The 17391-nt window shown below is 46.9% G+C and overlaps 1 protein-coding gene across 1 annotated transcript in view; it reads right to left on the reverse strand.

Annotated features, from left to right (window-relative positions):
* Lmf1 (lipase maturation factor 1) overlaps positions 1-17391 on the reverse strand; it is a 90053-nt gene that overhangs the window by 66550 nt on the left and 6112 nt on the right. The window contains exons 2-3 of the mRNA XM_038328386.2: positions 9389-9698; positions 6554-6564 (exon numbers count right to left, since the gene is read on the reverse strand). Of these exons, the coding sequence (XP_038184314.1) occupies positions 6554-6564; positions 9389-9698 (321 nt within the window). The remainder of the gene's footprint in view (positions 1-6553; positions 6565-9388; positions 9699-17391) is intronic.

The following is a 17391-nucleotide window of genomic DNA, read 5'->3' on the forward strand; positions in this document are numbered from 1 at the left end:
AGCTGAATACCTGTCAGGGCTAGGGTGTGGCCAAGGGTGGGCTATGGGCATAGCGCTGCACAAATCCCTCAGGTTTCCAGCATGGTAAAACAAATTTTTATTTAAATTCTTAAAAGTCTGATAAATAAAACCAGTTCTTTCAAGACCACAAGGGAGACAGTTTCTGAGTGTTTTGCCCACAGGGAACAGAAGAAAAAGAAGCAAAGATGGGCATTGTGCTAGAGAGTGGCATGCTATGCCAGAGAGCGAGATGGACAGACATCTTGGCAAGTGAGGCCACTCAGCACCCACAGGTAGCTTAGAAAGGAACGAGCTTGAAATCAGACAGATCCTTATATAGGAGACTGAGACTAAACCCACGGGGCTCTCTATCCTTTAGAGAGATGGATGGAGACAGAAGACTTCCTACCCGACTGGGACAGTCAGGACCAGACAGACACCCCATTTCCAAACAATCTGGCAAAAATAAAACTAAGAGGCAAGCCAGAAGAATTCCAGATAAAACCCACCCAGCAGCCTCAGGACTCAAGTGAAACAGCTCTTTTTTCAAATGTCTCGGAACTCTGTTAAAGGAGACCATGTTTTGGAAATGGAAGCTATAAATGCCAGGCAAGACCCATAGTGAGAAACAAGAGAACACAGACTTAGCAGCCAGCCCCTGCTGGCCTCGAAATGACTATGGCCTTGAACTTGCCTCCACCTCCAGCCTATGGGGATTGTAGCCGAGCTTCAGACTGAGGGCTTCTGAATGTTAGGCAAGCACTCTGCACACTGAGTGACGTCCCTAGCCCTAGCTTTTGCTTGTTTGTTTTACTTTTTGTTTTGAGACAGGGTCTCACTCTGCAACTCAGTATTCTTCACGTCTCACTCCCTATTCTGCTAGGATTAAAGGCATGAGCCATCATCCATGGGAACATTTTCTTTTAGATTCAGTTTTTTATTTTCCCTAGATTTAAGTGGGGGTGGGGATGGATAGGGGAGTGAGAGGAAGCAAGGGAGGCACACAGAGAAGGAGATGAGAATATATCACATCCCTATTTGGGTAAACACCAACTCTACCTAGGCCACTATCGAACGACTGACTGGCCCCCACATGATAGAACCAGGTTTTCCTGGGCTCCCACGAAGGACTTGACTGGACATGGTACTGGGACAGAGGGCCTGCTGTCATCCTGAGTTGACATTTTTCCAGAAAAGAGCTCTACGAGGCTATTCTTCCCCTAGTGGCACACCAAAAGGTTAAGTTAACAAAGATAGGGCCCAGGAAGGGGACACAGGGTTGCCTTGCTGACGGTGGCTTGTGAGCTTAGGCTGGCCAGGCCGTCGAGGCTGCCTCTGACTACAAGGGTAACTCAATTAAGGAGACTGCTTTCTCGAGCCCTGGGACTGGGAGGAGAGTGAGGGACTGTAAACTGCAGCTGAGAGTTGTGCAGGCCACTGCAGCTCGGCCACAGGTCTGGAAGCAGTTTCACGGAACCTGCTGGGCCGGGCCACTGTGCTAATCACTTCCTGCAGGCAGCCTCTGCTCACTCACTAATGGGTCTTAATAAAAACTTCCAATTGGGCCAGTAAACCCCTCATTAAGCTGTTTTTAAAGCATGAATTTAAGAGCGGCAAGGGTGAAGGGTCACATGGAGCATTTAATTCACAACGGCTGGCAGGAGGTGCTGCCGTGAAGGGAAACACCCAAGTTCGAGTGTCCCAGTCATATAAACATCCCACGCAGTCCAGGGCCTGCCAAGGATGGTCTGACAGAAGAGGGAACTCTCTACTTGGCAAGAACAAAGCTCCCCAAATTATTAAGAGCTGCATCCACTTGGAAAGACAACAGCTATGAGAGCAAAGGACGGAATTCACAAGATAATCTATGGGTACCATTCTTGCAATGCAGCCTGGGCCCTCCTGGGCTGTATGGGAGCTGTGGTTATTGACATGCCCATCAGCTTCCTGCAGACACCTGGTCTCTCTCCCCTGCAGCTCACCCACTGGCGTGCAGCTTCCTTGGGTCACATGCCTTAGAGCTGTCCCCACACTCCTGCTGTGCTTATAGCTAATGGGTTGTGTGTGCTCCAAGGCAGATGCCTCTGTGGGTCCCTGTGCCTGGACACTGTGCCCAGGCAGCTGACACAGCAGAACTTCTGTCCTTGTCCTCATCAGCTGAGGACAAACTAACCACTTATCAGTGCAGCTTCTTGCTGAAAGGAGCAATCCAGACTCATTCAAACGTAGTGTCCAGTTCCTATCCTGGCTGTGTTGCACTGAACAGGGAAGGCATGGGGTCTTCTAGAATCTTTTTCTGAATCGCGGGGGCCGTCACGCCTGGGATATCCTTAGACTACTAAACATGTGCTGCCCTGAGAGGTGGTGGGGGACCCAGGCTTCTTGTACCCCCAATCCTGATGGGATCTCCTGAGGTCCAGGGCTCTCACCATACTACCCTAACACAGCAGCTTGGTCCCCCTTTCTTACAGTCACCAGAGACAATGTGGCCTGGAAACACTGAGACCAAACCCAGTGTCCCAAGGGGCCTAGGCAGAGAGAGCAGGAAGTGTGGCCTACACTGTCTGGTCATCACTGGGAAGTCAAGGCTTACCCCCATCCACCTATCTGGGTCTGGAAGACCTAGAAGTATGGCCCGAGAGCCAAGCGGGAGGAAGCTGCGCTACTTGGCTGGAGTCTTTCATGCAGTCATCTCACAGGCTCGCCCCAGTCTTGTCTGCAGGTGGTTCCTGTAACAGGACACTCACAAGCCCCTCTTTTCCATCATGCCCTTGGAGTCAGAGCAGTCATACTGTTGCTCCTCCCAGCACTCCCTCCCTCCCCAGCCCAGGCCTAGAGGGATTCAGTCTGGGAATAAACTTCAAGAAACCCTAAGGATAGGACATGGGACTCAAGTCCCAGAGACAAGATGGAAGTCCTCTCCATATAAACCCTTTCACACTGAGCACAGAGCTTGGCATGGCCTGGAACCCAGGGTAGACAGTGGCCACGCTAGGGACAGCAGCCATACTAGGGACAGTGGCTGAGCTGGGGATATCGGTCATGCTGAGAGATGGTCATCAGGCTGGGGACTGCGGTCATACTGGGTACTGCATGTGCTGGGATGGTGCCTGCCAAGAGCAGCCCTGTCCTTCAGGAAAGCACAGGAAGGACAGGCGAAGAGGCATGAGGAAGCACAGTCCACTGGGACAGAAGTAGCCTCCATCCGTAGGGCGCAGGCTAAAGCCTTTCCTAACTCAGCCTTTGATCTGCGTGTCGCCGAGGGAAGCTGAAAGCAGCGAAGAGTACGGAGCAGACGACCAATGGCATGGGCTCCCTGTGACCCAAAGAACCTCACCAACATACACCTGAGCTACTCAGCAACCACATCTGTCCAGAAATGGGAGTCTGGTACTGAGGTAGTGGCAGGTGATGGAGCAGAACTCAAAGTTTCCACAACTAAAGGGGGCCTCTTAGAGAGATAGCCAAAAATTGCTAATAAAAACCCAGTATTTTGGGGAATTGTATTGTCTGAGATGAAGGAAGGCACTAGAAATGGGACCTCACTGTCTGGGCTCCTTAGCCAGAATCTGCCACTGACACTGGCAATGTGTGCAGAAGAGGTCAGGCCCCCACACCTCTGGCCAAAGAGGCACTGCTCCCCTTGCCCAGGAATAGGGTGCCCAAAGCCCTTTGCTAGCTGAATGGAGGGTGTTCTCCATGAAGCTCCGGCCAAAGACCCTTCTAGAGTTCATGCCTTTCAGCACCACAGAGCTTCTAAGCACTCCACGGGTGGCTGGTGCAGCTAAGGGATGGGCATTTGTACTGATTCAATTTTAACTAATATAATAAATTCATGTTAGTCCAGGCACAGTGGGCATGCCTGCAACTGGCATTTGGGAGGGTGAAGTGGGAGGACAAAGAGTTTGAAAACAGTATGGGGCACATAGTAAGACTCCTACCTTGAAATGAATAAATGAACATACAAATACAGACTTAACGCACACGGAGAGACGGGACTCCAGAAGTGCATTTCAAGCCACCATCCAGGTAACAAAGGCCCGCAGAGAACTATGAGCAGCTCCACATTGGGGCTCTTGGTTCGCTAAAGCCTCCTTGTAAGACAGAGATGATAGAATTAAGAATACACAGCTAGGACGGTGAGTGCTGCTCACTGTGAGATCTCTAGCTTGGGTGGGCAGCAACACAGGGCTGGAGAAGAGAAGCCTCCAGGAGAGTTTTTTACTTTTATACATATGGGTATTTTGCCCGGAAGGTATGTCTGTGTACCATGTGTGTGCAGTGCCCATGGAGGCCAGAGGAGGGCAATGGAGCCTCTGGAACTGGGTTACTGATGGTTGGACTTTCAAGCAAGTGCTGGGATTTGAACTCAGGTCATCTGGAAGAGCAGCCAGAGTTCTTAACCACTGAGCCATCACTTCAGCCCCTCCAGAAAAGTCTAAACCCAGTGCATCAGATGCCTGCCCTGTGCTGCCTCCCCAAATGGGCCTTTGTTTTCTGGAACAGCAAGGGGGAAGATGGGAGACAGGGTTACAGTGATGCCAAGGCTCCCAGGTCCCTGCATCAGGATGGAGAATGGAGGCTGCTGAGTGCCAGTGGGAAAGAACACAGATGAAAGGCGGCTGAGCAGCGGCTTTCTTCTAAGTTCCTGAAGTCACCACCTGGAGGTCTTCCACTGCTCAGCCTCCACAGCTGTGCAGGTAGTGCTCCGAGGTCCTCTATATCTCACCTCCTCCAGAAATCTGGGGGTACCCCACTGCCCACATTCCAGGACAAGGCGGCCACTGCCAAGCACAGGCCTAACCCTAACCCGTGTGTGGAGCACCTGTTACTGCTCATCACGTCTGCCCCGTGACATAGCCTCAGCTCCAAGCAGCTGCTAGCGGTGAGCACCCAGCCTGTCTCAGACTTGATTTTTCCAGCAATTGCCAGAATCTTCTGTACCAAGGAGCAGGGATCCCATCTGGATAGAGGAGTCAAGGCCTCAGGGTTTCAATATTCATAGCCAGAGGAAGTAATCTTGTTGCAGTTTCAGATAAGCAAGAGTCACTAAGAAAAGAGGGTTTGTTCCCTGAAGTACTGGAGAACACGGGGTTCTGTGGAGGACTTTACTTTGATACAAGAAACAAGGAGCAGATACGAATGTCCTGGACCCATTGTGTGCTGAGCAGCCACACTGACACTGCCCACAGCTGTGTGGGAAAGGCCCTATCAGCACATTGGAACAGCTTTGCCCTCACAGGTATCTGCCTACTCAGGGAACTAAAGATGAAGGGAAACATTTATAGGGGCTGCAGACATGCCCTCGTGTTTGCCGGTGGACCTCCCTTTTCAGCGCAGCGGGGAGCACTCAATATGCGAGGCTAAGAGCACAGGAACTTGGTACTCAGGCCTCATGGCTGAAGCCACACGAGGTGAGCCCAGAGTGTGGGCCCAGATACACACACAGCACAGAGAGGCTGAAGCTGGGCCAAGGTGCCTCCCGTGGGGTCCTTAGGCTACAGAACTGCAGGGTAGTAAAGGCACTCCTGCCTCCACCCCCACCCCCGCTCTCTCAAGAACAGTTTCATCGTGCTCTGTTGCAGAACTTTAGAGTTTGGGCAACTGACAGACGTTAAGTTCCCAGATTCTCAGGCTTCTCTGCCACTTGGGGGCTGCCCGCTACCACACTCCAGTGACTGTCACCTGGCACGGGCTGGGAGGATCTGAAATGCTTCTCTAGTCAGCACCGGTGCCCTGGACAGTTATCTCTACCCTGCCTTTTTCTGTGATGCACTGATGTGCAGGACACAGGACACTGTGAGACCCACATGGAGAGGGACCTGTTGCACTTTTCCCAAGCGCCTTCTCTGGTCATCACTCTTCTCAGTGTCTCCATTAATTTTTTTTTTTTTTATCCTTTTGAGACAGAGTCTTACTACATAGCCTTGGGTGGACTGGAATTTGCTATGGAGACCAGGGTGGTCTCGAACTCACAGAGCTCTGCCTGCCTCTGTCTTCCTTGTGTTGGGATTATAAACAGGTACTACCACACCAGCCACTTTCCCCCAACATTTACTTATTTTTATTTTTCAAGTATGAGTGTTTTGCTTGTATGCATTCTCTGTGTACCACATACATGCAGTGCCTGCAGAGGCTAAAAGACATTAGATCCCCAGGAACTGGAGTTAGAGGTGGTTGTTAGCTTCCATGTAGGTGCTGGAAACCGAACCTGCTTCCTCCACAAAAGCAGTAAGTGCACTTAACCTCTGAGCCATCTCTCCAGCCCCCAGCATCTCCATTATTATGAAGTGCAGGTGCTACAGGCACCCCAGGACCTCACCTGAAAGCTCCATCCCAACCCACCCTAGCCATTCACTTCTCCTAGAGCAGACCTCCAGGACTTGCCAGCCTAACAAACTCTGTAACCACCCCACGCCCAGAGAGCCAGCGGGAACGAGATAGCAGCAAGTATTTCAACAATGAGATAAGCCCCCCGAAATGCACAGATATACATACCCCAACATACAAGGCAAGCCCTCGCAGGGTTTTTTTCTGCATGATTGTCACTTACCAAAAGAATACCTAAAACACACACAAAAAAGAAAATCATTAAAATGTTGGCTTGGTGTTATATGTTAAACTATCATGTTTATCCACAGAACGGAACCCACTTGTGAGCTCAGGGCAGCGTGGGGCATGGAGCACTGCTGGAAGGACTTCCTGCCTCCAGGAGGACCAGCCATCAGGCACTGCGTAGGCAATGCCGGGTGAGAGAAGGTCTGTAGACCAGCAAAAGACACAGTAGAGTGAGCAGATGCATGATTTGTTTCTTCCTGCATAAAAACTGATTGTGATTAATTGCCACTGCAAATGTCCTACCCTAGGAGCCGAAGCTCAAGGGTGCCTTGACATAACCACTGGAAGAGGGGCTATGTCAAAGGAATGCAGCAGGTTCCTTTGCCTGTTTCTGTTACTTTGAAGTCACACTGGACAGACGCTTGGTGCTCCATCTCTGGAACCCAGAGCATCACACATGCTAGGAGTGGCGGTCTGAATGAGAACGGCCCCGCAGGCTTATATATTTGAATGTTTAGTCACTAGGGAGCAGCGATACTGGGAAGGATTATAAGGATTAGGAGGCGTGGCCTTGCTGGAGCAACTGTCACTAGGGTTACTTGGAGTAGGCTTTAAGGTTTCAAAGGCCCATGCCAGGTCAGTCTCTCACTCTGTGCCTACAAATCAGGATGTAGCTCTCAGCTATGTGCCACCAGGCTTCCCATCATAACGACATTGGCTAAACCACTAAAACTGTAAGCAGTTAAATGCCTTCTCTTAGAAGAGTTGCCATGGTCATGGTGTCTCTTTATAGCAACAGAACAGTGACTGAGACACTAGGCAAGCACTCTGCCACTGAGCTGCATCCCAGTGACCCAGCCCCACCGTCATCTATATCAAACATGGACACCTACTATATCGTGAAAGACATAGCAGTACAAGCCACACATGATGAACCCTAAAACACCATGCTGGGGAAGGGGAGTCAGACACAAAGCCATACACTATGGGGCTTTGTTCACAGGAAATGCCTGGGGCATTTAAGCACCATGGATGCAAGTGTAAAGCCAAGGGCTGTTGAGGAGTGAGCTGATAGCTAAAAGACACAGGGTTCTCTTGTGATGAGAATGGTTCAAACTTCATGGCAAGATTTTTAGAATCCTGAATACACAAAACCACGGACTTGTAAAATTTATTGTTTGTTTGTTTACTCCATTTTGAGTCAGGTTCGCTCTCTAGGCCAGGGTGTCCTGGAACTCCCTGTGCTGTTCTCCTGTCTGACCTGAGCCTCCCTAGTGCCGGGATTACAGTGTATACTGCCATACTCAGCTTGACTGGTACACAATAAGTAGTTAAAGTTTACAGTGTATGAATCACATCTCAATAAAGAAGAAAAACTGGATGAAATGTTTGCAAATCAAAGTTTAGAGCCTGAAGCCAGGCGGTGGTGGCGCACGCCTTTAATCCCAGCACTCGGGAGGCAAAGGCAGGCGGATCTCTGTCAGTTTGAGGCCAGCCTGGTCTACAAGAGCTAGTTCCAGGTCAGGCTCCAAAGCAACACAGAGAAACACTGTCTTGAAACCACCCCCCTCAAAAAAAAAAAAAAAAAAAGAAAGGAAGGAAGGGAGGGAGGGAGGGAGGGAGGGAGGGAGGGAGGGAGGAAGGAAGGAAGGAAGGAAAGCAGGAAGGTAAGAGCCTGAGATTTGCCATGGGGTCTGGGCTCACTGAGTGGGCCCATAGCCTGGTGGTTCTGAAACGATAACAATGATTCCCAGCCTGGGAGAGTACATATTGTTCTCTGATAAAATAATAATGCCTGGGGCTTGGTTGTATTTCTTTGTTTTACCAGATGCTGGAAGCAGTGGGAACATCTGTGAGCACACTACCACATGTCCATAGAAGACATATTTACGTGGACAGCACACTACCACATGTCCATAGAGGATATATTTACGTGGAGAGCACACTACCGCATGTCCATAGAGGACATATTTACGTGCAGAGCACACTTGCTCGCTCATATTCACTGCTAACCCAAGAAATACCCTATGTGAGCTATGTCTCTGGACAAAGAACAGGAGAGGGCCATGGTGAGGCTGGAGAGATGGTTCATGGGTAAGAGCATGAGGACCTAAGTCAAGGCTGGGCGTGGCTTTGTGTGTCTATAACCCCAGCACTGTGAGACAGGTGGATCCCAGGGGCATGCTGGCCAGCCAGCCTAGCTGAGATGGTGGGGTGACAGTTCCATCTGGCCTCCCCCCCCCACTCTTTCTTAAGTTGCTTTTGTGAGGAGAAAAATAATCGATACAGGTACTAAGCCCCTCATCCACTTCCCATGTGTCCACAGAGACACCGATCGCCATGTCCACTGACTTCTCCAACATGCTCTTCTTTGGTCCATCATCTCTCTGGCCTTGGTGGTCCTATAAACTCCATCAACACCTCTCATTCCACAAGCCACCATCAGGGCAAGGTTTGAGCCATTGCCACAGTGTGGCATCTGGCATAGGCTGGTAAGACTCTTTTCCATAAGGGTAGAAGGGTGGTATTTCAAAGTCAAGTTTCTCCAAACTCTATGCTTCTTCTGGCTGCCCAATGACTTCTGTCTCCATCTCTTCAAACCTCATGGCTCAAGCGAATGGCAGCATATTCTCAAGGAGATATATATCTCCAAGCACAATCATACATTTTATTCCCCAGAGACAAAAGCCAGAGTTTGGTTGGGTGGTAACAGCAACCTCTACCAAGGCCTAAGCACTCAATAATGTACCCCTGAACAAGTTCACCCTGGCACCTGAGTGACCAGGAAGTAGGTATAGATCCACAGGGCTAAGTGGCAGGCTCTACTTACCAGATCTGCCCTACGTTGACCAGGGACATGTAGAGGGCCCAGAGGGTAGCCATGAGGATCATGTTGGCACAGCCAGTCACCAGGACAAAAGAGGAGAGGCCCAGCCCCAGCAGAGCAAGGAGGTCCAGGTTGAAGTTCATGTTTGACCAGTCCACCAGCCACAGGACAGTTGGGGTAGAGCTCCAGGCATCCCAGCCAGTCCTGCCCTGGAAGTACTGCTGGACATTCTTCAGGTACAGTCTGCAGGGCAGCAGGCCCCGGTCACCGATGAGGGCCTTGTTCTGATTGAATGCCACCAAGAAGGCCACAACTGGAAGACAGACAAATGCAGTCGTGAGTAGGAAAAAAACCCACCACTCCATGGGCTCAGGGGATGAAGAAGACAGAACTGGGTTCCTGTGGGAAAAGGAAATGCTTCATTGGCCCTCAGGAGAAAGAGTGACACAGGTAGGAATAGCCCCCATGGACCCAGGGGACGCAGGGAAGGACAGGCCTCCATCGGTACAGAAAGCCCTTCTAGGCTAATGGGATATAAAGAGGCTACTGTTCTATGGACATAACGGTGTATGACAAGGAAGCAGCTCCATAGATAGAAGAGAGCATGTCCCAGTTTCTCTTTTTATTTTATTTAAGTTTTTTAAATTTTTTTTTTTTAAAGTTGTTTTTATTGTGCTATACATTTTTCTCCACTCCCTCCCCTCTCCCCTTCTACCCTCTCCTGTGACCCCCATGCTCCCAATTTACTCAGGAGATCTTGTCTTTTTCTCCTTCCTATTTAGATCCATGTATGTCTCTCTTAGGGTCCTCTTTGTTGTCTAGGTTCTCTGGGGTTGTGGACTGTAGGTTGCTTTTTCTTTGCTTTATGTCTAATGAGTGAGTACATATTATATTTGTTTTTTTTTCTGGGTCTGGCTTACCTCACTCAATATGGTTTTTTCTAGATTCATCCATTTGCCTGCAAATTTCAAGATGTCATTACTTTTTACCGCTTTGTAGTACTCCATTGTGTAAATGTGCCACATTTTCTTTATCCATTCTTCGGTGGAGGGACATCTAGGTTGCTTCCATTCTGGCTATAACAAACAATGCTGCTATGAACATAGCTGAGCACGTGTCCTTGTGGTATGATTGAGTATCCTTTGGGTATATACACAAAAGTGGTATTGCTGGGTCTTAAGGTAGATTGTTTCCTAATTATCTGAGAAATCGCCATACTGATTTCCAAAGTGGCTGTACCAGTTTGCACCCCCACCAGCAATGCAGGAGTGTTCCCTTTTCCCCACAACCTCTTCAGCATAGGTTGTCATCAGTGTTTTTGATCTTGGCCCTTCTGACAGGTATAAGATGGAATCTCAGAGTTGTTTTGATTTGCATTTCACTGATGACTAAGGATGTTGAGCATTTCCCTAGGTGTCTTTCAGCCATTTGAGATGCATCTATTGAGAATTCTCTGTTTAAGTCTGTACCCCATTTTTTTATTGGATTATTCTTTTGATGTTAGTTTCTTGAGTCCTTTGTGTATTCTGGAGATCAGTCCTCTATCCAGTGTGGGGTAGGTGAAGATCTTCTCCCATTCTGTAGGCTGTGGTTCATCTCTTGCTGTGATAAACACTATGACCCAAAGTAACTTAAGGGAGGAAAGTTCTTATTTTAGCTGACACCTCCAGGCCATAGGCCATCATTAAGGAACTCAAGCAGAAGGAGCGCTGCTTACTGGCTTACACTCAGCTAGCTTTCCTGTACAGCCCAGGACCACTCGCCTAGGGATGGTACCATCTATAGCAGGCTGGGCCCTCCTAATCAAAGAGAATGCCCCACATCCATGCCCACAGGTCCATCTAACGGAGCAATTCTTCGACTGAGAGAGATTACTTCTTTTCAGGGGACTTTAGGTTAAGTCAAACTGACAATAAAAACCAGGGCAGGACACAACCAGGAAACGGCCCCATGGACATAAGCAGATACAAGCAGGAACGGTCCTCATGGGCAATGCATGTTTCCCACCAGAGGCAGCACACATGGTTTGGCACCTGTGTGGTTTGAACGAGAAATGTCCTCTATAATCTCAGGCACTGGAACACGTAGTTCCCAGTTTTGGGTGCTATTTAGGGAGGTTTAGGTGGCATAGCTTTGTTGGAGAAAGCATGCCCCTGGGGAGGGGCTCTGAGATTAAAAGTCTCCCTCATTTCCAGTTCATGCTTGTCACTGAAAATGTGAACGCTCAGCTTCTTGTTCCTGCTGTCATGCCTGTCCTGTGCTGTCACGCCTCCCCACCACAATGGATTCTTATCTCTCCTCCTTCTCTAAGCTGCCTTGGTCACAATGTTTCATCACAGTGGAAAAGTAACACAGCACCCAAGCTTCACACAGGCCTCAGACTCTCGCTCAGGATCTCGGAGGCTCTGTAACCCAGCCTGGAGAAAGCATGCTTTGTACACATATGTGTATTATGTCTGCTCTCACATGATTGACATTGCTTATGTAAGCCTGAGCCTGGTTACGTGTGAGCACTGGGAATTAGTCATCGTGGAATAACCTAGTGACCTGGCTCCATCAGTAGCACTGCTTCCCAGGGCCAGCAGCTGTAACAGTCCAATCCAAGCTCGGACTTCTGAGTCATTTCTAGGATCCGCTCTCTACAGGGCACTTCCACTTCTGGGGGTATCCTCGTTGTGTGTGCCAAATGTGTGTGGGGTGGGGTAGAATAAGAGACAAAAGAAGAGGGAGTAAAATAAAGGCCACAGACAGGGAAGGAAGAAATGCCTTTATTAGCAAATGACGGTCCATGCAGGAAAACCAAAAGGCCCTACAAAAACAAGATAAAACTGGCAACTTTCAGAACTAATAAGTGAGTTTATCTAGATCATGGGATGGGACACAAGGTCAGAACAGAAGAGTCAACTGTGTTCTTATGAAAAAATAAAGAAGAGCTGGTTCTTCGAGAAAATCAGCAAAACAGACGAACCTTTATCCAAACTAACCAAAAGGCAGAGAGAGAATATCCAAATTAATAAAACCAGAAATGAAAAGGGGAACATGACAACAGACACAGGAAATCCAGAGAATCATCAGGTCATACTTCAAAAACATGTACTCCAAAAACAAAAACTGGAAAACTTAAAGGAAAATAGACAATTTTCTGGATAAGTATCACTTAGCAAAATTAATCTTGACCAGATAAGCAAATTAAGTAGACTTATAACCACTAAGGAAACAGAAACAGTTATCAAAAGTCTCCCAACTTAAAAAAGCCCAGGACCAGATGGTTTCAGTGCAGAATTCTACAAGATTTTCAAAGAATACCAATACTCCTCAAATTGTTCCACACAATAGAAACAGAAAGGACATTGCCAAACTCCTTTTATGAAGTTATAGTTACCCTCACACCCAAACCACACAAAGACATTACTAAGAAAGAGAATTACAGACCAATCTCCCTCATGAACATTGATGCAAAAATATTCAATAAAATATTGGCAAACCAAATCCAAGAACACATCAGAAAAATCATCTACCATGACCAAGTAGGCTTCATCCCAGTGATTTATGGATGGTTCAACATACGAAAATCTGTCAAAGCCAGGCGGTGGTGGCGCACGCCTTTAATCCCAGCACTCGGGAGGCAGAGGCAGGTGGATCTCTGTGAGTTCGAGACCAGCCTGGTCTACAAGAGCTAGTTCCAGGACAGGCTCCAAAGCTACAGAGAAACCCTGTCTCGAAAAACCAAAAAATAAATAAATAAATAAATAAATAAATAAATAAATAAACAAACAAACTGGAAAAAAAAACACATGATCATCTCATTAGATGCTGAAAAGCCTTTGACAAAATTCAACACCTGTTCATGATAAAAGTCTCAGAGAGAACAGGGATACAAGGAACATACCTAAACATAATAAAGGCAATATACAGCAAGACAACAGCCAACATCAAACTAAACGGAGAGAGGCTCAAAGCAATCCCTCTGAAATCAGGAACAAGACAAGGTTGTCTACTCTCTCCATATCTATTCAATATATTTCTTGAGGTCCTAGCTAGAGCAATAAGACAGCAAAAGGAGATCCAGGGGAAACAAATCGGAAAAGAAGTCAAACTCACTATTTGCTGATGATATGATAGTATACATAAGTGACCCCAAAAATTCTACCAGGAAACTCCTACAGCTGAAAAACACCTTCAGTAATGTAGAAGGATATGAGACTAACTAAAAAAAAACCAGTAGTCCTCCTTTATACAGATAATAAACAGGCTGAGAAAGAAATCAGAGAAACATCATCCTTCACAATAGCCACCAAAAAAAACCATAAAATATTTTTGGAAACTCTAACCAAACAAGTGAAAGACCTATATGACAAGAACTTTAAGTCTTTGAAGAAAGAAATTGAATTAGACACCAGAAAATGGGAAAGATCTCCCATGCTCTTGGGTAGGTAGAATAAATATAGTAAAAATAGAAATCTTACAGATTCAACGCAATGCCCATCAAAATCCCAGCAAAATTTACAGACCTTGAAAGAACAATATTCAACTTCATGTGGAGAAAAAAAAAACAGGATAGCTAAAACAATCCTGTACAACGAAGGAACTTCTGGAGGCATCACAATCCCTGACTTCAAACTCTACTACAGAGCTACAGTACTGAAAACAGCCAAGTTTTGATATAAAACAGACAGGAGGACCAATGAAATTGAACCAAAACCCATATATCAATCCACACACCTACAAATACCTGATTTTTGACAAAGAAACTAAAAATATAAAATGGAAAAAAGAAAGCATATTCAACAAACAGTGCTGGCATAACTAGATATCAACACATAGAAGAATACAATAGATCCATATCTATCCCCATGAACAGAACTCAAGTCCAAACGGATCAAAGACCTCAACATAAAACCAACCGCACTGAACCTCATAAAAGAGAAAATGGGAAGTACACTTGAAAGTAATGGCCCAGGAGACCACTTCGTAAGTATAATACAGTAGCACAGACATTGAGTGAAACAATTAATAAATGGGACCTCCTGAAACTCAGAAGCTTCTGTAAAGCAAAGGACACAGTCAACAAGACAAAACGGTAGCCTACAGAATAGGAGATCTTCACCAACCCCACATTGGATAGAGAACTGATCTCTAAAATATACAAAGAACTCAAGAAATTTGACATCAAAATAGCAAATAATCCAATAAAATATGGGGTACATACCTAAACAGAGAACTCTAAATAGACGAATCTCAAATGGCTGAAAGACACCTAGGGAAATGCTCAACATCCTTAGTCATCAGTGAAATGCAAATCAAAACAACTCTGAGATTCCATCTTATACCTGTCAAAAGGGCCAAGATCAAAAACACTGATGACAACCTATGCTGAAGAGGTTGTGGGGAAAAGGGAACACTCCTGCATTGCTGGTGGGGGTGCAAACTGGTACAGCCACTTTGGAAATCAGTATGGCGATTTCTCAGATAATTAGGAAACAATCTACCTTAAGACCCAGCAATACCACTTTTGTGTATATACCCAAAGGATACTCAATCATACCACAAGGACACGTGCTCAGCTGTGTTCATAGCAGCATTGTTTGTCATAGCCAGAATGGAAGCAACCTAGATGTCCCTCCACCGAAGAATGGATAAAGAAAATGTGGCACATTTACACAATGGAGTACTACAAAGCGGTAAAAAGTAATGACATCTTGAAATTTGCAGGCAAATGGATGAATCTAGAAAAAACCATATTGAGTGAGGTAAGCCAGACCCAGAAAAAAAAAACAAATATAATATGTACTCACTCATTAGACATAAAGCAAAGAAAAAGCAACCTACAGTCCACAACCCCAGAGAACCTAGACAACAAAGAGGACCCTAAGAGAGACATACATGGATCTAAATAGGAAGGAGAAAAAGATAAGATCTCCTGAGTAAATTGGGAGCATGGGGGTCACAGGAGAGGGTAGAAGGGGAGAGGAGAGGAAGGGAGTGGAGTAGAGAAACCATGTCTGGAAAAAAAAAGAAAATTATAAGATGGTTCCATCTGTGGAAAACGTCAAGACACGGGAGAAAGGAAGAAGTGTCAGAATGTGTGGGGAACTAAGCCATGTCCATGGGCCGTAGAGCCACACTCTCCACTGAACCCACTGAGTCACCAATCTCAATCAAACAGCGAGCGCTTCTGCAGAGTTTGACAGGCTGACTCCAACAGCGCGTGTGAAAAGGCAAAGGGAAGAGCTGCCGTAATCGGAAGAGGGATAGCGGGCAGCAGTCAGGTTAGTCACCTCCAGGACTCACGGAACAAACCTACACTAATGAAGGTAAGGAGGTAAGATAATGACAGCGATGCCACAGACGTCAGTGGCGGGGAGCAGAGCGCCCAGCAGCAGATCCAGGAAGATCACAAAGCTGCAGAGGCAGTATGCTGAGAACCTCTGGTCCCAGCTGCAGTTCTAGCTGCTGTGGTTTGAACGTGGCTTGACCAGAGATTTCCTCAGATGCAGGCCTACTCCTCAGTGTGGCAGCGTTGGAGAACCTCTCAGATGGGGAACCTAGCAGCAGGTCTCCAGACTACCCCAACCCCATCGTCTTGAGTCAGCTCACTGATGCCATCAAGGTACCATCCTTTAAAAGATGACTTAGCGGAGGGCCTCCTCAGAGCTACCACCACGGTGTACGTACCTTAAACTCCAAACTGAGAAAATGCACATCCATACTCAGGCCCATGTGATAGGACCAAAAGCAAGCTAATACCAAATCCATGTGCAAAAAAGATGGCCTCAGACTTCAGACCTTACATAAAAATTAATCCAAAGGTCCACAGACTAAATATGGTATAGATAAAAGTCAAACTATTAGAAGCAAATATAAAGGAAAATCGAGGCTGGGCCTGGCAGCTCACGCTTGTCATCCCAGCACTCAGGGCACTGAATTGTGGGTTCAAAACCAGAAAAGAAAGAAGGAAAGGAAGGGATAGCCTATATGACTTCAGTTTAATAGAAAGATTTTAGATAAAATACTCAGTCCATGGACTTCATGGGAAAAAAAATATCCCACCTTAAATTTGCAAAAGAAACTTCAAAGAAAATGAAAAGATGAGGCACAGACTGGAGGGAAATGCTTGCAACCACGCATCTGATAAAGGATTCGCATTAAAGAACTCCTAAAACCTCAGCAAGAAAACCCAAAAGGGGGTAAAAGATGTGAAGAGGTACTGAGACTGTCTACCACACACAAATACTGACAAGCAGCTGGGAAAATACGTGCAGTGCCACCATCACTGGGGAATACCAGTAAGACTGATGAGATTCTGGGCATGGTGGTGCATGCTTGTAATCTCAGCACCTGGGAGACAGAAGCAAGAAGATCGACAGTTCAAAGTCATTCTCACTATAGCAAGTTCAAGGCCAGCCGGGATACATGAAACAGTTTTTTTGACCAACCAACCAAACAAACAACCAAAAGGCAAAAGTCTGGAAAAACCTGGCCACGCAAGTGCTCTGTAGGCTCCCAAGCCACAGGATTGCTCATCACCTTGGCAGAGAAAGTGCAACACAGAGCCACTATTGTGGAAGACAGGCAGAGTACTGTATAGTTACACAAGACCAGTGGAGCCTGCACAACCCACCATTCACAACCCACCATATCCTCCCAAGTGAACTGGAGACTTACACTCACATAAAATCTCCACAACATGTTCAGAGTAGTTTGTTAGTAATTACTAAAAACCGGACACAGTCAAGATGCCTCTCTAGATGGCTGGAAGCTGCCCCATTCAGACAGTGGGATGGCACTCCTGGGTAAAAATGCAGGAGCTACTGATTTAGCAACAGCATGGATGGGCAGTAAATGCAACTCGTTCGGTTAAGAGTCTACACTCTGGCTGCAGACTGTAAGGCTCTACTCACAAGGCATCCTGGAAAACGCAGTTATTGACACTGATCACAGTGGGCTTGGGGGATGGGGAAAGGGGCTGCCTACTTGAAATCTGAATTTGAAATTTATACCCTGGC

The sequence above is a fragment of the Arvicola amphibius genome, chromosome 4 (assembly GCF_903992535.2).
Source record: "Arvicola amphibius chromosome 4, mArvAmp1.2, whole genome shotgun sequence".
Taxonomy (NCBI): Eukaryota; Metazoa; Chordata; class Mammalia; order Rodentia; family Cricetidae; genus Arvicola; species Arvicola amphibius.